This window comes from Phyllostomus hastatus, unplaced genomic scaffold (assembly GCF_019186645.2).
Source record: "Phyllostomus hastatus isolate PE091 unplaced genomic scaffold, TTU_PhHast_1.1 phas_contig_210, whole genome shotgun sequence".
NCBI classification, from domain to species: domain Eukaryota; kingdom Metazoa; phylum Chordata; class Mammalia; order Chiroptera; family Phyllostomidae; genus Phyllostomus; species Phyllostomus hastatus.
Genome location: NW_025333737.1, coordinates 36,637,018 through 36,661,105, shown reverse-complemented (window position 1 = coordinate 36,661,105; position 24,088 = coordinate 36,637,018). Strand labels below are relative to the sequence as shown.

General features: G+C 64.2%; 3 protein-coding genes and 1 long non-coding RNA gene across 5 annotated transcripts; 2 read left to right on the top strand and 2 right to left on the bottom strand.

Moving 5' to 3' along the window:
• The first annotated feature begins 89 nt into the window (after nucleotides 1–89).
• TK1 (thymidine kinase 1) lies at nucleotides 90–6,190 on the top strand. Its single transcript, XM_045835946.1, is given in 8 exon segments — nucleotides 90–305; nucleotides 422–453; nucleotides 1,489–1,599; nucleotides 3,400–3,493; nucleotides 5,266–5,355; nucleotides 5,658–5,777; nucleotides 5,890–5,989; nucleotides 5,992–6,190. Coding segments are annotated over 8 exon segments (702 nt in total). The 5' UTR covers nucleotides 90–239; the 3' UTR covers nucleotides 6,081–6,190.
• Nucleotides 6,191–7,715: 1,525 nt separating this feature from the next.
• On the bottom strand, nucleotides 7,716–11,741 carry SYNGR2 (synaptogyrin 2). 2 transcript variants are annotated; one of them, XM_045835948.1, is made up of 4 exons: nucleotides 11,566–11,735; nucleotides 9,270–9,507; nucleotides 8,814–8,953; nucleotides 7,716–8,694 (listed from the first exon to the last, which is right to left on the bottom strand). In XM_045835948.1, the coding sequence occupies exons 1-4, from the start codon at nucleotides 11,662–11,664 to the stop codon at nucleotides 8,497–8,499; spliced, it is 675 nt and encodes a 224-aa protein (XP_045691904.1). In that variant the 5' UTR covers nucleotides 11,665–11,735; the 3' UTR covers nucleotides 7,716–8,496. The 2 variants fall into 2 exon arrangements, with proteins under 2 accessions (XP_045691904.1, XP_045691905.1); XM_045835949.1 differs by lacking the exon at nucleotides 8,814–8,953 and having other exon boundaries at nucleotides 11,566–11,741.
• Nucleotides 11,742–12,338: 597 nt separating this feature from the next.
• LOC123816757 lies at nucleotides 12,339–14,347 on the top strand. The gene is made up of 4 exons (XR_006785342.1): nucleotides 12,339–12,455; nucleotides 12,621–12,781; nucleotides 13,246–13,400; nucleotides 14,224–14,347. It is a non-coding gene; the product is annotated as an uncharacterized LOC123816757 (long non-coding RNA).
• On the bottom strand, nucleotides 12,741–22,847 carry CUNH17orf99 (chromosome unknown C17orf99 homolog). Its single transcript, XM_045835945.1, has 6 exons — nucleotides 22,714–22,847; nucleotides 22,318–22,350; nucleotides 15,605–15,904; nucleotides 14,064–14,333; nucleotides 13,838–13,934; nucleotides 12,741–12,867 (listed from the first exon to the last, which is right to left on the bottom strand). The coding sequence occupies exons 1-6, from the start codon at nucleotides 22,769–22,771 to the stop codon at nucleotides 12,861–12,863; spliced, it is 765 nt and encodes a 254-aa protein (XP_045691901.1). The 5' UTR covers nucleotides 22,772–22,847; the 3' UTR covers nucleotides 12,741–12,860.
• Between the last annotated feature and the right edge of the window lie 1,241 nt (nucleotides 22,848–24,088).

Genomic DNA, 24,088 nt, shown 5'->3' with positions numbered 1-24,088 from the left:
ACTGGACTAGCTAGGCTCACGCCCCTGGAGCCCCGCCCCCGCCCTGCCTACGGATGCCGAGCGAGCTTGTGCCGGGTTCCGCCCCGGAGGGGGTCATGCTGCGCGGGAAATCTCCGGTCGATTTCGGAATCGCGCGGTGATTGGCCCGCGCGCGGGCGCGCGGGAATCCAAAAGAGCTTCTGCAGCGGCAGTCCTGCGCAGAAGGGGGGCTCCCTTCTGGCTGTCTTCCCGCAGGCACTATGAGCTGCCTCACCCTGCCCACCGTGCTGCCCGGCTCCCCCTGCAAGGCCGGGGGGCAGATCCAGGTGCGGGCGCCCGGGCGGGGTCCTGGCAAGCGGGCGGGGGGGGGGGTTGGGGTCGTGGCCGGTGCCCCCGAATGCGTGCGCAGTGGGCCCCGAAGTGACCTCTCCTTCTCTCCTAGGTGATTCTCGGACCTATGTTCTCAGGAAAAAGGTAATGGCTTCAAGGGGCGGGGGTCTGATCCCGGACCGCCTTCTCCTCTCCCTCACCACCCTGGGACCCTCGCCCTCCTGCCCCAGCACCCCTGGCAGAGTTCCCCCTCTGGCACAGCCCCCAACCCCCACTCCCGGACCTCGCGCCCCCGCCCTGGAGCCTTCCCGCCCAGGATGCCGCCCCCCGCCCCACTTCCCCGGATCTGATCCCAGAGGGGCCGCCCCACCCCACCCCCACCCAGGTTAAATCCTCGGTCCAGAGCTGGTGCCTCCTGAGCTGGTCCTGGCACTGCTAGTCTCGCCCCTACTCAGAAAGGGGCGTCCAGGTCTTAAAGACTTCGTGCCCTGGGGGCCAGGCCCTGGACCGCCTCCTTGCAGGGAGACCATCTCCTTGGATGGTCAGGAAATTGACTTTCCAAACTGAGCAGTGGAGCGATGTGATTTTGCTTCGGAAGTGGGGCTATGAGCGCCGCGGTAACTCCTTGGCCCTTTTGAACATGGCCCAGCGGCAGGGGTCGGGGAGTCGGGTACTGCTGGACGGTGCTCCAGCCCAAATCTGTGGCCCAGGGCGGTCTCTGGGGCCTGGAAGCGAAGTGTCTCCTTTCCCGCACAAAGCCGGCTTGTGACGTCAGTTCCTACTGCAAAGAACTCTCAGAGGAGATTAATCTGGAATGTAGTCCGGACTCCTCTCCTCTGCCTGTGGCCTGTGCGTCCGCCCACCCCACCCGGTCCCTGAGAAGCTTACCCCTCTAGGGTAAGCTTTCCCCGGACCACCTCAGAGCCATCCCTGGCCGCCAGGCCCCCCACATCCCAGTAACACGGGTGGTGGGTTTACGTCCTTTTCGGGTCTAGATGCCCCTCAGGGCGGGGCCCTCTGGTCCCCACTGTCTTTCCCACGCCCTGCCCTGCGGTCTTCCTGTCCATCAGCGGGTGTCTGTAAGCCCCCAGCAGGTGGTGGGGAGCCCGGCGTGGGCAGCTGGGTCCTGCTCGCCTGCCCTGTCGCCATGGGCCTTACCCGCCCCCTCTGCCTGCGCAGCACTGAGCTGATGAGACGCGTCCAGCGCTTCCAGATTGCCCAGTACAAGTGCCTGGTGATCAAATGCGCCAAAGACACGCGGTACAGCAACCTGTTCTCCACCCACGACTCGTCAGTGCCTGCCCCTTCTGCCCCGCCCCCTCCCCGAAAAGCCCCTCCCCCAGCCAAAACTAACCCGGCACAGAAGATGCGGTGAGAGGTCATGTGGGAATGGTTAGTGAAGCTGATGCCTGGCACTGCATGTTCAAGGTTGCTTGGCGAGGCGGCCTAGGACTCGGCCTTTCGGGGGTCTCCGGCCCAGTGCTTCTTAACCGGGGGCGATTTTGCCCCCTGGAATCCATTTAGCAATGTCTGCATATGTTTCTAGTTTTCGCAACTGGAGAAAGGGGTGCGTGCCTCTGGCCTCTAGGGGCGCTGCTGAGCATCCTCCGCGCACGGGACACCCCCACCACACAGAGCCGGCCGCCCTTTGGTCCGTAGCACCTGCTGCGACCCCGACCCCCCGCTCTGGCGTTCACACGTGTGCGGAGGTTGCAAGCCGGTTTTGATAGGCCTGCACGGCGGTTCTGACTTAACTTTTCCGTCCGCTCGTCCTCGCGGACTCCCTGTGGCCTCCTGGCCTGCGTGCTTCCCTGTTACATTTACCCACGTCCAGTGCGGGCTTTTCCGTCCGCAACCTGAGTTTGGGGTTCCGTGTAGTTTCCCGCTGCCCACCCCCCTTGGCAGCAGACTGGGGCCTGGTGTCTCTGCGCCGGAGTCCCTGCCATCTCGCTCCTCCACACTTGTCCCCCTGAGCCCCCAGCAGCCAAGCCGCGCTGCAGGTGTGTGGCATTTCAGAAGCCAGGTGGCTGGTGGGCGGGCGGTGTTGGGAACTTGGACTTAGAGTGTCCGGACCGAGAGAGATGTTTCTGGCAGTGCTGTCTGATGCAGGTCCACCGTGCCAACGGGTCTGCTTCCTTGTCTCTAAAACGTGGCCGCCGCACAGGAACGGGGGCGTGTCTGGGGAGGACAGTGCAAGCAGAGGAGACAGCACTGCAGGGATTAGACGTCACGTTTCTGGAGTCGGTCAGGTCAGGGTTAAATCCGAACAGGCCGAGCGTCACAATCCTACCCGTCCTGGGCCTCGGGGGTGGCGCCCGAGTGCCTGGCAGGCGGGACAGAGCTCCCGGTCACTGCCCTTGCTGCAGCTGGACCCAGCCTGCCCCCTGCCTGCCCTCTGCTCTCCTGGGTTTCGAGGGGTGGGGGTGCTACACAGCCGCAAACGGCTGAGCCTCCGGCTCCGGGAAACTGCCCGCCCCTCTGAAGGCGGTGAGCCCGGGAGAGGCAGAAATGGACACAGAAAATGACATTGTGGGAAAACATAGAAACTATTTAAAAAGACAGGACAAGGAATAGCATTCCTCTTTGAAAAGGCCCTGGCTTTCGGTGGGGGGGGTGCGGGGTGTCTTTTACTGCACTGGAATGTTCCCACACACTGCCCTTCACACTGCCGGGCAGGGCTGTCCCCCAGGACTCGCGAGGCCACGGGTGGCGTCCTGGCTCAGCCAGCTGGTCACGGGTCACGGAGAAATCCCTTCATGGCCCGGAGGAGCCGAGTGCAAGAAATCTTTCTGGGTCATCGCCCTGCCGTTGGGATCCCTGGCTTTGCTCCGCCTGGGCGCGCAGGACTCACAGCCAGCCTCTGGCTCCAGTGATCACAGCTTCTGGAGGCCCCAGGTGCTGTGCCTTGGTGGGTCTCTTCTTCCATCCGAAGAAGAAAAAACAGCAGTGCGTTTCCTGACCGCACTGATGTGAAGACCAATGCAATGCGAGGCTGAGTCTTCCCCGAGCTCTAGGCGGACAGGGCAGCCCTTCTGGCTCCAGTCTCCTGGGACCCCCTTGCCGGCTCACGCCCTGGCTCTCTCTCCTCAGGAACACCATGGAGGCGCTGCCCGCCTGCCAGCTCCGGGACACCACCCAGGAGGCCCTAGGCGCGGACGTCATAGGCATCGACGAAGGGCAGTTTGTAAGTGGGCTTGTCTGGGCCTTGTTCTTGTGAACCCCCTGAGACTCAGTCCCCTTTTTCCATCTCTCTTGTTCACTGAGTTGAGCTGGGCAGCCGAGGAAAAATGGTTGGCTGTTTTCCTGTTCCTTTGGGAAAGCATGAGCACACATTCCTGGGGCTGCTAGGAGGTCACCGTCCCCTTACCGGTTACTGTCCCAGGCAGGGCCACGACCTGCTCTCAGAACAGCATGTCCCGGGGTGTGGTGTAAGGTCTGCTTTGCATTCACTGTGCCTTCCTTTTTTTTTTCTTTTTTCTTTTTAAATTTATTTTATTCATTTATTTTTAGAGCAAGGAGAAGGGAGAGAAAATGAGAGGGAGAGAAACATCGATGTGTGGTTGCCTCTCACATGCCCCCCAACCGGGGACCTGGCCTGCAACCCAGGCATGTGTCCTGACCAGGAATTGAACCGGCGACCCTTTGGTTCACAGGCCGGCGCCCAATCCACTGAGCCACCGTGCCTTCTCACTGAGCACTTGTGGCCCGGTTTGCGGCGGGAGGAGGAAGCCGTGACTGAGTGGGTCTGTCTCTGTGGCGTGTTTCCAAGTGCTGCTTTCCTCTCCCGGGGAGTCGGGGAGGCTCCTCTCCTCTGCCTGCTACTGGCCTGTGCGTAACCATTCGCCGTGTCTCTTTTCACCGACGCCGTCCCGCGCACGCGCCGTGAACATTTCTCCGTTTGTTCGTCAGCTGGGTTTTGTCTGGCCCGTCACGTGGTCTTTCACCATCTGCAGTTGAATGTTGTGCTGTTACATCCTCCACCCCTGGCCTCCGTGGCCTCCGTGACAACATGACAGCGGGGAGGTGGAGCTGGGGGGTGTTCGGCCACCCCCCGGCTCCTGGCGAGATGGTGGCCGAGGCACAGACCTGCTCCAGCCTCCCGGTCTCCCCTGTGCGGTCTCCCCGCTCAGACCTCAGGAAGCGGCTGGCCACAGGTCCCGGGGTGCTGTAGGTGGACCCCTCCTTTCCGGCCTGCACCCCTCACTTTGGCTACTGTCATCTACCAGGGAAGCCCTAGGTTTGCTGAGTACTCTGAAGTTCCACTTTAAATGTCACCTGTGTCAATGTGCTCAGGGCCAGTGCCCTGGCCGCGGCGGCGCTGACCACTCTGCGGGCCCCCAGTCCTGCTGTGGGCGCGGCTGTGACGGGGGCCGGCTGCAGGCTGCTCCCGTGTCTTCACGTCTCATCCCTCTGTGCGCCTCTGTCCAAATTTCCCTTCCCCTGAGCTTCTCTGTCTCCAGATAGGGTCACACTGCGAGGTACTGGGGGTCAGGGTTCTAACACCCGTTTGTGGGGGAGGGGGGACCCAATTCAACCCATAACAGCCTATAAAACTAAAGGCGGTAAACGCCAGTGACATGGCCACCAGTGGACATTTGGAGACGCAGCAGATACCTGGGTGGCTCCAGCCTTACCTTTGCCGACTGGGGAACCCTGCCGAGGCCCAGGGTTCACGTCCCCTGGGAGGGGGGGTTGGCATGGGAACGGCACAAGCCTTCCAGTAGCAGAGCCTGCTTGCTGTGGGCATCAGTTTGGGAGTGGGGGGCCGGGGCCCCTCCTCGTGTCCCCAGGCCCTGGTGTGGAAAGGACCCGAGTCCTGACTTGTCTCGGTGCGGAGGACGCCACCCGTCCAGGTGGCAGGACCTCTTGGGTGCCGCGAGGTCTCCCCCGTGGCTTCCGGAAGCTGCCGCTCCGGGTGGAAGCTCACTCCCTCCTCCCCCCGCCCACACTCTGCAGTTCCCTGACATCGTGGAGTTCAGCGAGGCCATGGCCAACTCGGGGAAGACCGTGATCGTGGCTGCCCTGGACGGGACCTTCCAGAGGAAGGTGAGGTGGCCTGTCGTGGGTGGGTGGGAGCCGGCAGGGAGGAAAGGGTCCGGGCGGCCCAGGGGCCCTTCTCCATCCCTGAGGCGCGTGCGCGCTCCCTGGACGACCAGGCCCCGCCCCAGCCCAGGTGCTCAGAGGAGCCGGACTCAGGAGCGTCCCCGCCCCCAGACGGACGCCCTCTGTGGCAGGGCTAACGTTGGGGTGGGGGGCGTTGGGGTGGGGGCGGCCGGTTTCCTGGCTTCGGCGCTTGTGAATCCGCCGGGCGAGGCGAGCACGCGCCGCTGTCCCTCCCGCGCACGCAGGCCTTCGGAGCCGTCCTGAACCTGGTGCCGCTGGCCAAGAGCGTGGTGAAGCTGAACGCCGTGTGCATGGAGTGCTTCTGCGAGGCCGCCTACACCCAGCGGCTGGGCCTGGAGAAGGAGGTAGCCGCCGCCCGCCTTCTGGTGGGGGGAGGGGGGTGGTGCGGGAGGACCCCCCCCCCCCCCGCAGGTTCTGGGCCCGCTCAGCTCAGGCCCTTTGTGTCCCCTGGGCCAGGTTGAGGTGATCGGAGGAGCAGACAAATACCACGCCGTGTGCCGCCTGTGCTACTTCCAGAAGGCCGCAGGTCAGCCAGCCGGGCCGGGCGACAAGGAGAACTGCCCGGGGAGGCCAAGCTCGGGGAGGCGGCCGGGACCAGGAAGCCGCTGGCCCCGCATCAGATCCTGCAGTACATCCGGGCCAACTGAGAGCCCGGGGCGGCCGGCGCCCCCTGCTGGACACCTGTCCCCTGCGGGGGGGGGCCGCCCCCCCCCCCCCAACCCCCGCGGCCTTTCCGAAGGAGGAAGAGGAAGTTCGGCCCGGCCCGGGGAGGGTCGCTGGCTGTGGGCTTCCTGCGTCTGCAGGGCCCTGCGGGCTGGTGCTCCACAGACTCGTTCCCCTCCTTGCCTGCCCGCTGGCGTTTCTCGGTTCCCTTCCCGGCTGCCGGTCCGCTCACGACCCACCCGGGGCTGGAACCGGCCCTGCCCTGTGGCTCGGGGTCTCGCCTTGGCAGACACAGCTCCTTCTCCTTTGGGGTGAGGGGCCGGCCGGCCACATGCTGTTGTGACATCCGCGCTGCTGGCTTCCTCCCCCTTGCGGCTTTCGCTGCTGAGTTTCTGTTCTCGCTGGCAAGTCCCGGCATCAGCAGCTCCGGATCAGCGCCGGGTCCCTGTCCCTCTGCCCCCAGGGGGCGGGCCCCGGCCCTGGATGTCAGCTAGACTCAGGTCTTACTTCCCTCTGGGACGAAAGTCCTTCGCACTCTGGTGGCCAGAGTGCCAGCTTCCTTCGCACGGGCGCTCAGGTCCTACTGGGGCTCCGGACCCGGGTGTTTGTGCGAGTGTGTGAGATTAAACTGACATTACAATGGACTGGCTGGTGGGAGCCCATTTCTCTTTCACCGCCTGGAATTCCTCCTGGTGCGCCGTGGACACTGGCGGGTCTGCGGCGGGTTTCTTTCCAGGTCTTTCCTCGTGCCGCCGCTCTCGGCCACGCCCCTCCCAACAGAAATGCTCGTGATGCGCGTCCTAAGGGGAGGGTGTCTGCTTGCTCTTCACTCTGGGTGGGCTTCAGGACAACGTGGGCGAGCAAAGGAGCCTGGGGCCCAGATGGGGGAGTTGGGGAGGCCGGGCTCAGAGCAGTCAGCTGGGGCCTCGGGGTCAGGTTTTGTTTGTGAAACAGACACTCCGGTGCAGGGGCCAAGAACACGAGCTTAGCTGTGCCGCGGGGAGGGGGGGGGTGGCCAGAGCCCGCCGGGGTGGGGGTGGGGTGGGCCTGGGCTGCAGGTGGGCCCTGGGCAGAGGACCAGGTTGCAGGAAGGTGCGACTGTTCGCCGGAACCCTCCTCGTTTTCACTCAGCACTTTGAAACAGTCGGGCCTGCTTCTGACAGCTGCTCTGCTGTTGCTCAACGGGGAAGCTGGGAGCTGGTTCAGCGCCCTGGCCTGCCCGGAAGGGGGCTGGGTGTCCTGCCTGTGCAGGGTTCCCGAGGTGCGAGCCCCGCCTGCAGGAACTGGGGGGCCCCTGCACTCCAAGAGGGTGGGAAGGGAAGGGTGGGCCCCAGGGAAGGGGTGCTCAGAGAGCCCGTCCCCAGGGCCCTCCACCAGGACCCTGGCAGGGCGTCCGAAGAGCCCGTCTTGTTTACCAGCTGAGCGCAGCTGCTATTTTAAGACGGCGGAGGGCAGCGTGAGGAATGAGACCCCAGGCGGGGAGCGGACAGTCACCAGGCACGCTGGCAGCCAGCCTGCTGGAACCTCGTTCAACATGCAAGTTCCCCAGAAGTCCCACCCCGCGGCACATCCCCCAGAGCAGGACTTCCTCCTGCTGAGGCCCGACCAGTGACCGGAGATTATAAATGAGAAAACCATTTATTCCACCTCCAAGTAGTCCATGACAGAATCTGAGGGGGCCACGGGGCCGTGGGCACACCCACACCACCCCGGGAACAGTGGCGGAGTATTTACATAAAGCTGGGTGTTGTCAGGCAGAGGCCCCCCCTGCTGCGGGGTGGGCGGGAGTGACGGGAGGGGTACCGGGCAGGGGGTGCTGCCCCGTGTCCCCTGGGTGGGCACAAGCCCCACCCATGGCTGTCAGGAAGAAGGCCCGGCGGCACTGGCACGGGGTGGTGGGTGACCCCAGGCCCGAGAGGGAGCAGCGGCAAGGAGGCCGCCAGCTCTGGGGCAGGCGGGGCAGGGGCGGCAGACCTGAGTGAGGAGAGAGGGAGGCCCCGCCCCAGGGACAGAGCAAGGGGAGGCCCCCGGCCTCGTCTTTGGCAGAGAACCCCGAGCCTCAGGGCACCGTGGCCTGGACCGGCCCCGCTCCTGATCAGCTTGGGAGCAACAAAGGCACTTGTGAGAACGGCTTGTCAGGCACTTCCAGCTGTCAGGCGGGGCTGCAGACCCGGAGAAGCAACGACAAACTAGCGGGGAATTCTCTTCCTAAAAACACCCCCGAGGGGCAGCTGCAGCCCTCGGGCAGGGGCGCCGTGGGCCAGGCTGTGTGAGGAGGGACGGACACCAGGCAGGGGGCCGGGCCGGCAGCTTCGGGAGGCTGGCCTGGGGGGCGGAGTCCAGGATGGAGGGGTGGCCCCCAGGCGCCCCCCTGCGCCCCTTACCACCCCGGACTGCAGCTCAGTACACAACGGGCGGCTGGTAGCCCTCGGTGGTCTCCGCGTTCTGGGTGAAAGGCGGCTGCTGGTAGTTGTCCACAGATGGGCCCGGGTAGGAGGCGTAGGGGGTGTTGGGGTCTGGGGTGGGGTCCACGTAGTTCTGCAGGAAGTCGTCTACCCCGGCCTTGTAGCGCTGGTAGTCCAGAAAGGCCAGCAGGCCCTGCAGGGAGCCCCGAGGCTGGGTTCCTCCACTGCCCTTCACAGAGGCCTCCCCCACCCTCTGCCCCCCGCCTCCCCTGTCCCCCCAAGGCACCAGGAGCCAGGCCCCGGCCAACCTACCCAGGAGAAGATGGAGAAGAAGCTGAAGGCGATGGCCGCGCGGGCCGAGTCGGCTCCCACCAGCACATCTTCCGACTTGGTGGCCACCCACTGGTTGGTAAGGAAGCAGAAACCGACAAACCACAGGAAGGTCCAGAGAGCTGGGGAGAGGGCCAGGAGGGCAGGGTCAGCTCCTTGGACGGGCACCTTCCAGGAGCCGGCGGGGCCCGGGGCCAGAGGCCAGGCAGGGACTGGACGCCACCCTGGGAGGCCGGGCTGCCGGCCCGCGTGCTCTCCCGCCACACCGGTGGGTTTCAGACGGTCAGGATCGCTGTGCGCGAGCCGTCTGCACGCTCAGGGCCCCGTGCCCCACGCCCCGCCCCTCCCGAGGGCCCCGGGGGGCCCCAGGGCTTTCTGGGGAAACCGTCTGCTCTGGTTCACCGCCTGAGGGCGACCGAGGCGCCAACGGGCAGATACCTGAGAACAGCAGGTCGCCCACGACCAGGTACTTGCGGTCGGTGACGTTGCTGATCTGGGGGAAGTAGACGTCGACCACGAAGAAGAAGGCGCAGGCCAGGAAGGCCAGCACCCCGATGGCGCTGCCGTAGCGGCAGGCGTCCTCGTTGCGGTTGAACACGCAGTACTTCTGCTCGGACTCGTGCGTGTTGCTGTAGCCCTCACCGAAGATGCAGGAGAACACGATCAGAGCGAAGACCTGCAGGCAGAGGCCAGGAGGGGTCGGCGCCGCGGACAGGCCGCCCGGGCCGGTGCACGGTGGGTGGGGGGGACCCTGGCCCCTCCCACTGCCGCTGCTCCCCTTTAGGGGCTCAGCTTCAAAGCCCCTTCTCAACTTGGGTAGCCAGCTGATAATATGCAAAGCTGCTTCCCAGTGCACAGGGCTTTCAATCTCACTTCTCCCTTCTCCCGGGCTCTCTCTGAGATCAGGTGACCGTCGCCACCACAGGGGCCCGTCCTGGGGCTCGGGGATTCCTGGACTGAGGACACTGAGGAAAGTATGGGGATCTCCTGGGAGGGGACTGTCCTGCCTAGAAAGGTCTTTGTGGCTGTACGTGATGAGGTTTAAAGGGCGGCCTACCCACCTCCCCTTTCAACGGGTTTTAAAGATTGTATTAGTTTTAGAGAGGGGGGAAGGGAGGGAGAAAGAGAGGGAGAGAAACATCAACGTGTGGTCCCCACTGGGGACCTGGCCCGCAACCCAGGCATGTGCCCCGACCGGGAATCAAACCGGCGACCCTTTGGTTCACAGGCCGGCACTCAGTCCACTGAGCCACACCAGCCAGGGCGCCTTTCAATGAGTTTTAAACACGAGGGGCCACAGCATCATAGAAACTCAGGCTTGGAGGGTCGGCTCCGCTCACCCGCCTGAGCCGTCTGCTTCCACTCGCCCCACCTCCCTGCCCAAGGGCTCCGGCCGTGGCAAACCCCCACCTCTCTGCAAAGCCATGCTGGCGCACTGGGAGTGGGAAGACCCCACCTCCCCGGCCCCTCCAGCTTCCCTGTCCCGTACAGGCCTCCCTGGTTTGGCCGGCTTTCTCCCAAGGAATTCCAGCTTCTTTGGAGTCCTGGCCCCTCCCCTCCGAGGAAACCCCATTCCGTCTCCCAACCAAAGTGGGTCCTGGCCACACAGGGGGCTCCAGGCTGGTCTGACCGGCAGGCCTGGGGGTACGGCTCTGCACTCAGAGCCCCGAAGGTCCTGGGGAGGGGGTGCACCAGCCAGGGCTCCAGGAGTGGTTCCAGGCCCTTGGGAACAACAGCCTCATGTCACCTGGTCAACTCCCCAAACGTCAAGGCCACCGCCCGTCTCTGCCGCAGTGAGCAGGGGCAGGACAGCCTGGACACCTGGCTCTCTCTGGGCCGGGCGCAGGCCCCGCCCGGGCGCACCCTGCCTGCCTGCACAAGGCGGGCTCGGGAGGCTCTGGGGCTGGCAGTCCTAAGCCCCACCCCCGCTGGAGGTGAAGCCGGAACTCCGGGATGCTGGAAGCAGCATGCCAGGCCCAGCTCCTGGCACTGCTGACCCCACGCAGCGCCTGGTGTCTGCTCCTGGGGTCAGACCTTACAGTTGGGTAGGGCGGGGGCATGGGTGCTACTAGGGCCCCTCGGGTTTCGGTACCAGGCGGGCATGTGCGAGCAGTCCAGGCCCGGCCTGCTGCCTGCCTTGCCAGCTTTGGATATGCTGGCGGTCTGAGAACACGGGACCCACCCCCGACGTTCCCAACCTCCAGTAACCCAGTGCTGCAGGGCCCACCTAGCTCATGGGGAGGGGTACATCCTAGAGTCACCGGATCTCGGGTGGGCAAGCAGACCTGTTGGCTGCTCCTGCCTGGAAAGGAGATCCTGTTTCAGAGCTAGGCCTACCCCCCACAGCCCCACCGCCCACACAGCACGTGGCTCGGGAAAGCCCCTTCCAGGTGAATCCCCAAGGTTCAGTCTCTCAGTGCTGAGTGCCGGGCGCCCGCCACCTGTCCTGGAGCTGCCCCAAACTCCTCCCACTGCCAGCAGGCACAGGGGCCTGCTCCCTACGGCGCCATCCGGGCCACCCTGCGCCCAGACCTGGCGCGGGGGCGGTAAGTGGAGGGCGCCCGGGCCCAAGGGTGGGGTGGGGGGCAGCAGAGCCGGAGATTGGGAGATGGCGGGTCTGGCTTCGCGCGCCGGCCCTACGCGCCGCCTCCCACACCACCGCCCTTGGCCGCTGCCACCTGTCGCGCGTCCAGTTCGGGGCCTGGGGCCGAATTGGGTCGCCGCGCCGACTCACCAAGCACACAGCGCGCGCCACCACCTGCGGCTGGGTCAGGAAGCGCCGCAGGTCGAAGGAGCCGCCAGCCTTGGCCGCGCCGTAGGCCCCGCTCTCCATGTCGCCGCCGCCGCCTCCGCCGCCGCCGTCGCCACCACCGACCGCCTAGGAACTAGCCAGTCGTCCCGGCCCCGCCCCGGCCCCGGCCCCGCCCAGGGGCGTGGTCAGCGCGGCCTCAGGGACCGAGGGCAAAGTGTCGGCTGGCGGCGAGTGGCGGCGGGATACACGAACTGCAAGGCCGTTCCCTCGGCGGACGTCTGCCCGCCCGCCTAATGCTCATCGTCCAGTCCCCGGCCTCCGCCCCCCTCCCCCCCACAGTGTCCCGCGGTGCGACCCGAGAGGGGTCAGAGAGGGGCTAGAGGGATTCACGGAGGGCCCCGCCCTCGGCCCCACCCACCCTTTGCCCAGCACTTCTGCCTCCTCTAGGAAGCCCTCCGGACGCACCTGCTGGTGCCCAGGCTCCTGCACGCCCACTCCTCGCTTCCGCATTTCACCCAGAACCCCCGGCCACACGGCCCGGTCCCCGCCCTGCATAGCCTGCGACGCCCTCCTCCTCCCTGGAGCTGGGTCCGGGTTGGGGTGGAGACCACCCCCGATTCTTCCAGGGCTGGGTCCCAGCCCCGGGCTGTGAGGGACCGTGAGACTTCAGACTTCCAGGCCGCAGGGTGACGGGCAGCCAGAAGCAGATTTTCAGGGTGACCGGCAAGACGACAGAATTTAATCCAGTTCTTTATTGAAGTGGTTCAGAGCATCTGAACAGGGAAGCTCTGTGAGGGGCTGGGGGTGCCTTCTCGGGTGGGGGCACCCCGCGCTGAGGAGGGAGGAGTCCCAGACACTCTTTGCAGTTGCAGGTAAGGTCAATGGGAGGAGGGGGCTGGCCAGGTGAGGCCAGAGGACTGGGCCACAGGGAGACAGGGCGCCACTGCAGGGAAGAGGGGAGCCGATGTAGGGGAGGGGAGGCCCTGAGTGGGGGTACAGCTGGGCCTTGTCACAGTCTTTCCCCACCTTCTTCCCAGGCCGCATGGACGGTGATGAGTGGCTAAGGAGCAAGGACACAGGGCCCCCTCTGACCCGGGACCTCCTCTCCCCTCTACAGCCTCCCCCCACCTTGAAACCCTCCCTGCGGGACACCAGGGCTCCGGGAGTCCAGGCCGGGGCGCGGCTCTCCATCCGAATGGTGGGTCCTTCTGCAGGGGGCAAGGGCGGGGGGGGGAGGCGCGTTCTGCTGGGGACTCTGCTGAGCCTGCATTTTCCGGTCACAGCCTGGATGACAAAGGAGGTGAGATTCCAGCTTATTTAAGGCAAGCGTACCTCCCAGCCACCCCTCCCAAGGCATCTTGGGATTTTATGGTGCCAAGCGCACTCGGGCCCTGGGCAGGAGGAGAGGCGCGAGGCTGAGTCACCCCACTAAATGAAAGGGGCACTGAGTCACCCGGAGGGCAAGTGCTGGGCCCTGGTCACGAGGTGAGTGGGAAGCAGGACTCTGACCCCATTTTGTGGAGGGGAAAACTGAGGCTCAGAGATGTGCTGTGGCTCGCCCCTGAGTCCGGCCTTGGGCAGAACAGAAGCTTTGGAGGAAGGGACCCCGAGATAAGACAAGGAGAGTGCTGAGGACAGACTCCTGGACAATGCCTGCCACAGAGGCGGGACCGGGAGACGGTGTCTCAGGAACCAAGGAAGGAGAGGATCGAACAGAGCAGACGCGACTGCCTCCCGGGGCCGGACAGGTGGAGCCCTCAGACCCTGGCCACTTTACAAGTCAGCGGAGTGACGACGCTGGAGGGGGTCCCTGAGAGGTCAGACCCCTGTCTCCTGTCACCAGCTGGGGAGCAGTGACCTCTGTGGTCCCCATGCAGGGCAGAAGCCACTGACCCACCCTGGTCCCAGGAGGCCTGTCCCCATGCCAATGTCCCTGCTCAGACCCATAAGGAACACAGAGAGTGCCCCGCCCAGAGGCCAGCTGGCTGCATTGCAGGGCAGGACAACAGGGACCCGTGGTCAAGGTCACATAAAGCCATGTGAATCAGCAAGCCCTCAGCAGCCATGTGGCACATAGTAGGCCCTTCATAAACCTCTGCAAGTCACGCACAAGCAGTATGGCCCCTTCTCCGCCCTGGTGGCAGCCCCGCCGTACAAACCCAGCGCCCTGTGCTCTCCAGACGGGTTCTCTGCTGGTCCACTCAGGCTGCCGGCGCTTCCCACCCCTCCCCCGCTTCCAGCGCCCACTTCCTACCTTTTCCACGCGGTCCAGCCCAGCATCCCGGAGGTGATAGCTGTGATGGAGGTGAGGCTGGCAGCCAGCACGAAGGTGGGGCCCTTGGGCAGCTGTCCTGTGAGGGAGGCAGGTAGGGCCAGGGTAGGTGTGGCTGCTTCCCGGTGCCCTTCCCCACTCTCGGCACCTCCCGCCCAGCTGCCCAGAAGTGGCAGCTGCCCCTCCGGAAACCAAGGGGCCCTCTCACCTGGGGGCACCAGGGTGAAGGGGCTGCTCTGGGCATTGATGTCATTTTTGGCCTGGCACTGGTACCAGTAGGACGCCTGGGTCAGTGGGAAGGAGAAGTTGGCAGGCTGCCTGTGGTGCGGCGTCTGCTGCATGTGGACATGCCCGTCCTTCCTGACCAGGTGGTAGGTGATGGGCGGGCTGCCCGAGGAGGCCTGGCAGGACACCTGCACCATCGGGCCTGCCCCTCCGTCCAGCAGGGTGAAGTTGGCTTGCGGCTGGGACACGGGCTCTAGCAGGACAGGATGGGAAGCACAGGTATGGCTGGGAGACTACAACACACTCTTCCCAGCAAGGTCGCTTGTTATGAGAAACTGAGCCTGGAGGCCTAACTATAATTGTGCTTCCTCCAGGCAGCCTTCCGGATTGCTCCCTCTGCCTCACATCTGGGCATCTTCCCCACGTGCGGTGTGTACCACACGTGTTCTCGTTTGGGTTTATTCTCATGCAGGATATTCTGGGTTGCCAGTGTGAGCAAATAAAAATACAAGATGCCCAGTTAAATTTGCATTTCCCGTCAACAAGGAATAATTGTTTAGTACAAGTATGTCCCATGCAAAATGTATCTGTCAGTCCCACTTGTATCCTTTCTGTCTTGACCCTTGTGCTGAAATACACAGGCTCCTAAAGGGCAAGACCTGCCTCTTAGCAGAGTCTGGAGTCTAGAAACCCCCGGGGCCCACAGCCTCATGCTCTGAACAGCTTTTCTGTGAGCGACAGCCCCTGTGCCTGGTCCAGTGCCTACCCCCTACCGAGAACTTCCACTGGCTCCTTCCTACCCCAACCCTGGCGCAGGAACTACTGCCTTTGTTTTGCAGACAAAGCAACCGGGCTCAGAGAGGTTGAGTGACTTGCCTAAGAACCCACAGCCTAGGGGTGTGGGGATTTGAACCCTGGACCTGTGGCGTTGCAGACTCGGGGCTCTCTTCCCCAGGCTGTCTCCAACTGGGTGCCAGTCCTCAGGGTCCCAGTCCCAGCACCGGGTGGGCAACACTTCTCCGCTCCCACCCTGAGCCCCCCACTGGGAAGGACCCCTGAGTTAAGACCAGGGTCGGAATGGGAAGAACACAGGCTTTGGAGCTCCATGGTGCGGGGTTTGAAACCGGCCTTAGCCACTTGCCGGCTGGGCGGCCTGGGATAACTGTGTCGGCCTCCAAGAGCTTCAGCTTCCTCTCATCGAGGCTGGGTGGCCTCGGCTGCGGCAAGATTAAACCAGATGAAGCACCGAGTGCCCGCTCTATCAGCCTGAGGCTAGAGCTCTGAGGGTACATTTTTGCTCTCCTCCAAACCCCCTCAGGGCCCAGCCAGGCCAGAGGCCAGCACCCCGGGGGCCCAGCAGCATCTACACTGGCCTGGCCAGGCCCCAAGGGACTGGGGTGGCCCTTGGAGTCCGGCAGCCTATTCTTTCCTGACCTTCGGACTCCAGCCCCCACGCTTCTCATCCCCAGCAACTTCGTTTATCTTCCAGACCATGCGCCCCATCCCCTGTGCCCACGAACTCACCGGCCCACAGCTCCCAGTACAGCTGCAGTTTGGAGCTGGCCACCTGCGAGCCCCAGGGGGTGGCCCCCTGGCAGGTGTAGGTGAGCAGGTCTGGCCTGGACTTGAGCGTGACGTTGATGCTGAAGGAGGTCGGGTCGCGGGTGTCCACCACCTTCTTGGCCACTTGAACGTCCTGGCTCCCCCAGAGGGAGTAGGTGATGGGCGGGGGCAGGTTGGGCGCGTGGCAGGTTATCATCACCCGCCGGCCTCGGGGGAAGACCTCCAGGACTCTGTAGGCAATGGAGACCTCGGGGAGGACTTCTGGGAGGTGACACAGAGGAGGCGGGAGGAAACCCAACATTCATCAAGCACGGTAAGAAAAGGCCGGGGTGGCGGTTTTTCAAAAAGTTAAACAAAGCATCACCGTGACCCAGCACTCCCAAGCCTAGACATTCGCCCACAGGACTGAAAACGGGGCCTGGAACAGGCGCATGCGCGCACACGTTCCCAGCAGCGCCGCTCACAGCCTCCGGGCGGTGGAGGCCGCTCCCCGCCCAGGTCCACCCGCGGATGGATGCGAACACAAAGTAGGGCTCGTGCGCACAACCGCATGTTGCTCGCCCCGAAAAAGAGAGGAGGGCGGACACTCCTGCAACCTGGAGGATATGACGCTAGTGACAGGAGGCGCAAAAGGTGACATACTGTGTGACTGACTGCGTTGATGTGAAATGTCCGGAGTGGGAAAATCCAGAGACAGAAGGGGGGAAGGGTAGTGCGGTTGGGGGGAGGGGCGGGCTGGGAGCAACTGCTGAGCTGCCGGGGTTTCCTCGTGGGGCGATGGGAGTGGTTTGCACGTACGCAGAGGTGGCGGCCGCACAGCATTGTGAACGCACTAAATGAACTGCTGAATTATCCGTTTAAAATGCCTAAATTTGCCACGTGAATTTCACCTCAATTTTTCTTAAAGAAAATAAAAAGAAGCGGAAGGTTTTACTATAAAGATGAAATGGAATCAGAGCAGTAGGAAGCCTGGAGGAGCGGGGGGGCACGGGTTAGGAGGGCTGACCCTGGACCCCCGTCGCGTCGGGCCTGCGCTCCCGGGACCCGTGCGTCCCTCTGGCCGGCCACTGTGCCCCGGCCCACGGTAGGAGACCAGAGATTTACCGCTTGTCACTGCATGATTCACTTCGACGACAAGGCGGTCACCGTCCAGGGAGAGGCCGAGGTGCGGCCTGTGTCCTCGGTGTGGGGACCTCCTTTTGGGATGACGGCGCCTCGCTCCGTGCGTCCCCGCGTTCCCCGAGGACGCACTGAGCTGCGGGTTCCCTTACAGGGATGGGGACCCGCGAGGGACAATGCCAGCCGGCCCCCCGAGGGACTGGCGCTGCGGCGGGCCTGAGCCCGGGCAGCGGCCGGGAGGAATGCGAGCGCCCGTCTTCCCGCACATCAGAGGCCCCTCGCGTGGGACCCACCGCGGGCCTGGGATGCTCCCTGAGAGAGAGAGGTCCGCGGGACAGTGGGGGGCCGGGGGCACGAGCAGACCCACCGGGGCTGTTGCAGCACAGATCCCAGCCGGGAAGGGGACCCGAGAGACAGACGCCACTTCCGGGGCGGGACTTCAGAAGGAGACGCCTGCTCACGGCGCCGCGGGCCTCTCCTCCGCAGACCCGGGTCCGGAGCCCCTCGGCGCCCACCTAGACCACCTCTCCGCGGGGAGGCAGCTTTCTTTCTGCTTCGCAGGCGGGCCCCGGAGCCCATACGGACGCAGACCACAGGCCTCTCTGGCTGTCCTGTCGTAGGGTTCAAACAAAACTGCCTTCGGGAGAGGAGGGCATATTCTTTTCTTTTTTTTTTTTTTTCAAAAATTCTTTTCAAATTTATTTTTAGAAAGAGGGGAGGGAGGAAGCAAGTGAGGGAGAGGAACACAGATGCGAGAAAGATCGATGGCGAGACTCTAGCTCACCCCGACTGGGAACCGAACTTGAGACCCAAACACGTGCCCTGACCGGAAGTGGGGCCAGCAACCTTCTGCTTCGTGGGAAGACGCCCCGCCCGCTGCGCCGTGCTGGTCAGGGCAAGGAGGGGCGTATTCTTCAGGGCGCGCTTTCAAGACCGGTGCAGGGGCAGCGCTTGGGCAGGGTGGAGGAAGCATCCGGTGTCACAGCCTCCTGCGCCCCCCGCGCCTGCTGGGCGCCCTGGCTTCCGAAACGCTCTGCAGTCAGCACATTGCTCCTGGAGCAGAGTGCCGTGGTCTCCGGGGACACGTCCCTGGGGCCCCACCTTTCCGGCACTGAACCCGTCTCTCTCCAGCCCAGTGGTTCTCACCCAGGGTGATGCTGTCTCCAGGGACCTCACGCCTGCAGACATTTTTGGTGTCACGAGTGCAGGGTGCTCTTGGCATCTGGTGGGGGAGAGGCCGGAGAGGCCGCTCCGTGTCCTACGGTCACTGTGACGGATTCTCCGGCCCCAGCGTCATTAGGACCGATGCCGGGCGGCGGTGGTGCTGGCTGGCAGCTTGTGGCTGGAATCAGGGTGTCACCCTGCCCAGGGCCATAGTCACCCACAGATTCTCATCTGTGCCTCTCGCTGAACTTTGTGAGAACTGCTGTCTTTGAGGGAGCAGGCTTTTCACGCAGAATCTTGGTGTTGAAGCAAGTGAAGCTGTTTCTAGAGTTACTAGAAACTACTCTCCGGGGCACCGTTTTGCAAATTTTGCTACTAACTGTTCACCAGCTCGACCCTGGGGCCAAGGGCCCACTCCCTGCCCCTGCCCCCGGCTGCTCTGCGCCAGACCCTCCTCTGCAGGGGCGGTGGGCATCCAGGGCAGAGACCGACCCACTTCTGTTTGAGCTCCAGACACAGAGGGGGGGAGCCGAACTTGACTCAGAAAAGTGAAAAGAAAGAGCTGGCCACCTTCATTTCCATTTCGATGGCCATTAATAGAAGCTTGATTTACATAAATTCACAGGCTGTCTTTTCATATCCTGTGCGTAGGCACTGCCTTTTGATTCTAACAAGACAGACTCCTGTGGGTTTTCCCCCTGCGGATTATGTAGCGTACGTACACATCCAGCCACCACTAACGAGTGAGTTGGCATTTAATTAAAAATTCATCGAGGGTGTCAGAACATTTGAATGACCAGATGGCACACTCAAAATTTCAGGACGTGACGACAAGGCCACCCTTGGGACTAGAAGCTGAGCTGAGGGGAGGCTGGGCTGCGTGGGCGGCTGGGCAGGGCCTCCCTCTGCTGCTAAAGAAAGAAGTTCAGGCAACAGAGCTCCGCCGGGGCCCTGGGGGCGCCCTGCTCCTCACAATTGTCTCTGTTGTCAATAGGAGCTTGAAGATTGCAGCCCGGACCCTGGAGTTCCAACCTGTGAGGCCTTGCGCTGGGCCCAGGGGTCTGATTTCCAGGGGGTGGCCCAACTGCTCAGGGTGGAATTGCGTCCTCCAGAAAAATGAGTTCAAGCCCTAACCCCCGGGACCTGTGAATGGCACCTTAGTTGGAAATAACCTTGTTTGCAGACGTACTCCAATAATATATACTGGGTTGGGCGGGGCCTGACAAGAGATACACACATGCGCATGCGCACAAGGCGGACGCAGATGTTGGAAGAATACGGGGACTAGTTGCCTTCGCCCAGGACTGCCGGCACCCACCAAAACCAGAGAGCAGCATGGCAGTGTCTGCTCAGGGGCTCCAGAGGGAACCAGTCCCGCCGACACCTTGGTTTTTGCGCTTCTGGACGCCAGAACAGGGAGAGGATCCGCGCCTGTTGTCTTTAACTGCCCGCCTTGTGGCACTTTGTTCGTGGCTGCCCCAGGCCGCCCAGACAGCCTCCCTCCGCAGGACTCGGGTGCAATGGCTCGGAACCACGCGCGCTCTCGGCGTCTGCCCGTTCATCGAGGCTCCACTGAAGGAGAACACTGTCCGATGGTCGCGGCAGCCCCACGGGGACCCCCTGGCCCCCAGCTCACCCTGGTCCTCCTGCCCCACGTCCGGTCCCACCTCCCGGCCCCTCCCACCCTCACTCCTCACCGCGCCCCCTGGAACGCAGGCTCAGCTGGCCCCTGGCCGGATCCCTCCACCGCTCTGCAACTCCCACGCCCAGCGGGAGCCACCTCCTCCCCAGCGCCCTGCCCACCCTGCGCTGTCTCCGGGCGCTGGGGCTCCACAGCCTGCCTGGCCGTGACCTTGGACGACGAGCCAGTCCTCCTCCTGGTACTTCCGGACCATTCTCCCTGCTCACTCCCTAAACACCAGCCTTGAACCTGATGTCTTCAGACATCCCCCAGCGGGCCCTCTGGGTTACAATGACCTTGGAGGTCCGTGTCCCTGGTTCCTGCCACAGTCACGGGCCGCGGCGGGTCACTGCGGTGGATGACAGACCACATATATCGCATGGCCCCATTGGCCCAGTAAGGGTCCACTGGAGTGGGAAGGTTCCCACCTCCTGGTGCCATCGGAGCTGTCTCCACCCGGCTGCGCGACGCCTCGCCCACGTGCTGGCGGTGGCGCTGGTGTCAACAGACCCGCTGTGCTGCCAGCCGTGGGAAAGGGCGGCAGGGACAGTCGCATGCCGTGTGTGATGGATGTTGGGTAACTGTGACCAACGACATGTTAGGGATCTGTGTGTCCGCTGTGCTGCGCATCTCCTCGCTGTTCTCTGGCGCCCTCTTTCCGCTTCCGGAAATACAGTTCGCTGTCGGACCGCCTCCTCCGCCGGGGTTCCCGCACCTCGCTCGCGCCAGTCCGCGCCGGCCGGGTTAACCAACTGTCCTGCCGTCGAGTGCAGGGGCGGGCGTGCTGTGCCGGCCAGTCCCCGCGACCCGCAGGCTCTGCCCCGCCGGCCAGGTGTGCAGTGGGCCGTGCCCTGCAGGTGTGTCCACGCATTCTGGGACGCTTGCCCAGGGCGCGGCCTACCGAACGTGCCCCGCTGTGTGGTGGCGCATGACTGAGCTCTTCATTCCGCACTTGCTGCTGTTCCTGAGAATTCCAGCTCCCAGACCTTTGCAACCTCTCGGCTCTTCAGCTCCCGAACAGCCTGTGTCCTTTGCCCCACTTCCCGCTCCGCTGATGCCGCTTCCACAGCGAGGCCGCATGGCAGCCGGTCCCTGCCCTGGCTCAGGGCACAGCCGGGGGGAGAGGGCCCTCTCGCATGCGCCCCCTTCACCCACCCCCCAGCAGTGCGGCAGGCCTGGCCTGCAGACTGTCTCCCGGCCCCTCCTCCCTGGCGTCAGCCACCTCCCCTCCGGATCCGGGGACAGCCCGATGGCTCTCTGGGGTTGCACCCGGTGTCCCCACGTGTCTCTTTCCAACACTGCAGCCGAAAGGACCCCTGAAGCCTCACTCAGACCTGTCCCCGAGCAAGCCCTCCAACAGCTCGGCCCTCCCTCCCCACCTTCCCGCCCCTCTGACCTCCCCGCCCTTCCTGCGCTCTGGCCACAGGGTCCTTGTCCAGGCGCATCCTGCTCTGACTGTCTTTGTGACAGGCAGGGTGTCCCCTTATCAGTGTGAACTTCCCAGTAAGTACCGCCCTCCCTCCCCACCTGAGAGTTCCCTTCCCGCCTACCGCTCGCTTTTCTCTCGGACCAGTGACCTCCCGGGACACTGGAGAGTGTGCCCAATCATATCATGTCACCTGTTCCCTTGTCCCCACAGGAATGGGAGCCACCCGAGGGCAGGGGCTGTTGTTTCGATTTTGTTCCTGGTGTGCCCATCCCGGGCAGAGCAGGGCCCAGGGCCACGCCGGCGCTCTCAGCTCGAGCGCGCTCAGTGAGAAGGAGAGCGGGAAGGGAAGGAGGAAGGGTTTGCCAGTGGGTCTCTTAGGCCTTCAGGTAGCAGGACCTGATGGGGGAGAGTGAGCCAAGCCCGGGAATGAGAGGGAGGAGCTAGGCGCATGCTCCCCCCCTCTCATTTAGCAAAAAAGCGCCACAGTGCATTTGTTTTTAAAGCAAATGAGGAAATGACATTCCGGCTTGTGCTGTCGAGACCCGCCCTGAGGGGCGGGTGCGGCTCCCGGACCCTGTGGCCTGGCCAGACTGGGAGGCCAGCAGAGGAGGCGCCCACGACCTCTACCCGCAACGAGGGGCAAAGGGCTAGAAGTGGGTGCAGGAGAGATGGCAGGAGAAGGGAAGGGAGCCGAGAAGAGGAGGGGCCATGCTGAGGGGAGACGGCAGGACTGAGACTGTGCCCTCCCCTGGCGCTGGGACCCCCAGTCCGCAGCAGAGCGGGCCCTGAGCCTGCGCAGGAGGAGGCAGCCTCTCGTCTGCCACACCTCGGGGTGAGCCTGGACTTCCCCGTTTGCTCACTGCTCCCTTCTGGGCCTCCCAGTGCCCCACCTGAATGCTCCCACTCCTCCCTGGGGCCACACCCACTCGGCAGAGCTGTGAGCTGCCTGAGAGCTGCTGCTCCTTGCCTGGCACCTGGGGCAGAGTGACCGGGATACACCTGCCCAGGAACACGCCGGCCCGCCCCCCTCGCCAGCAGGCCCCCAGCACACACAGCCCAACAGGAAGCCAACCACTTTCACTGCCCCAAGTCCCCAGGAGCCCCCCCCCACCCAGCCTTCTCCTTCCCACTCCCCCAGGGCCCTGCAGGGCTGGGGGTCGGGCTTTAGAGTCCTCCAAATGTCTGTCAGCAGACACCCCCCCACCGACCGCAACCTCCCCACAGCCAAGGGTCCACCGCGGGGAAGGGGGAGGCCCTCCCTCCCGCTGCCAGGCTGCTCACCTGTCTCCTGCTCCAGGGAGAAGCAGCTGGGAGCTGTAAGAGAGGGGGGTGCGGAGGGTGGTAAGAGGAGGCTGTCGTTACCCAGAGAGGCCCCTCCTGAGGCCAGGTGGGAGGCCCGGGATGCACCGAGGCTCTTCACTCACAAAAGCCCTTTCAAGCCCATGTTTCGTGGCATCAGCCCATTTTGCAGACGGGCAAACAGTGGGCCCAGGAAGGAGAAGCAGCGGCCGGGCCGCACATGCTGCGGGGCCGGACTGAAACCGAAGCCCAGCTCTGTCCCTCCCTGTCCCGTGTTTCCGGAGGTGTCCCTGTCTTCAGGCCCCACATCTCCGGTGCCCCCGGCGTCCCACACCCTGAGCACCGAGACCCCCTTCCAAGACACCCCCGCGAGCTCACCCAGCGTGGCCGCACAGAGCAGCAGCAGGAGCCTCATGTCTGCGTCGGTGCGGCCCATCTGCTCCGGCTCGATAAGGCTCCCCCAGTCAGGGGCCTCCGCCACCCGACGCTCCCAGGGTACTCCCCGGGAGGTGCCCACCGTGGGCGGGGGAGATAACCCAGAGGCCTCGGCACCCGGGGCTGGGCCCAGAACCGCAGCCTCGGCCACGCCCCACAGGGAATCGGGAGGGGCCTGGGCTGTGGAGCCCAGAGGGGCTGCTCTCCACCACCACTGCCAGGCTGCGGGCCCCTGGGCCTGCTGGGTGGGGGGATGTCCCCGGGAGCATGCATGTCCCCTGGTGAGGAGGACTTCAGTTTGTTTATATGATGGGTTCGAGGTAGTGGGGTTATCCTAGATTATTGGGGTGCACCCAGTGTAATCACAAGGGTCCTTCTGAAGCTCCACACACTTTGCGTGGGGGGTTTGACATGCACGCCTGGAGGGCTGGGGGGCTGGACCCCCGTTAGTGGGGAAGGCGGGGGAGGCTCCTTCCACCCATCTCAGCTGGTTCACTCATGCCTGCCTGCCTGCTGGGCACCTGTCAGGTGGCCGGTGCTGGGCTCAGCCCCCAAGTTTAACCTCAGACCAGGTGAGGTGCCTGGTTAGCCCAGGAGTGTGTTCAAGCAGGTGCTGCGCTCAAGCAGCGTCTTTGAGCTCAGAGTGGGGAGGGACCACCCTCCTGGGGAGGGCCAGGCACCCACCTGGACACGGTGTGAGTGACTGCTCATTACATCCTCACGGACACCTGCTGGCTCCCCGGGCCCCGAGCAGGCCTGCTCCCTCACGGCTCCCGGGGAGACTGGCCCGGTGCCCGGCTGGCCCTCCGGGACTGTTGGCTGGAGGTGCGTAAAGGGGGTGGAGGAAGGACGCCCGTGGTTCACGCCGTGGTTCTCCCACTTTGGGGCCGTCACCACCCCAGGGACTCACCTGCTAGCCACCCCCAACCCCCTTAAAGCTTCTGATTCCGGAGCCCACAGGGGGCCTGAGAATGTGCATTTCTAACAAGTCCCCGGGCAATGCTGGAAGTGGAACCCAAGAACCCCGCTTTTGCCCCAAGCTGCAAACTCATGGGTGTCCCTTCTCCGTGGGCCCGGCGGGTGGCCCTTCCTCGCCTGAGCACAGAGCCGTTTCCCTCGTAGGCTCGTCACCAGCCCTGGGACAGGGCCCAGCGTGTGCTGACAAGACTGATGGGTCTCGTGATGCTGGGTGAGTGCGAGGGGACCGGGACAGGAAGAGCTAGCCAGCTGAGCCTTCCGTGACCTTGTTAAGCTGCTGGTTTGAGGGCACCCGACAGTCCCACCCGGGTCCAGGCAGGTGCTGGGCCCCCGGTGGAGG

Coding starts and splice junctions, on each gene's coding strand:
- SYNGR2 (XM_045835948.1), bottom strand. CDS start 11,664: ATGGAGAGCGGGGCCTACGGCGCGGCCAAGGCTGGCGGCTCCTTCGAC. Junction 9,508..11,565: donor TGGCGCGCGCTGTGTGCTTG/GTGAGTCGGCGC, acceptor CTCTGCCTGCAG/GTCTTCGCTCTGATCGTGTT. Junction 8,695..8,813: donor TCTTCTCCATCTTCTCCTGG/GTAGGTTGGCCG, acceptor GGCTCCCTGCAG/GGCCTGCTGGCCTTTCTGGA.
- CUNH17orf99 (XM_045835945.1), bottom strand. CDS start 22,771: ATGGGCCGCACCGACGCAGACATGAGGCTCCTGCTGCTGCTCTGTGCG. Junction 22,351..22,713: donor GCTCTGTGCGGCCACGCTGG/GTGAGCTCGCGG, acceptor CCTCTCTTACAG/CTCCCAGCTGCTTCTCCCTG. Junction 14,334..15,604: donor GTACTGGGAGCTGTGGGCCG/GTGAGTTCGTGG, acceptor CTGTCCTGCTAG/AGCCCGTGTCCCAGCCGCAA.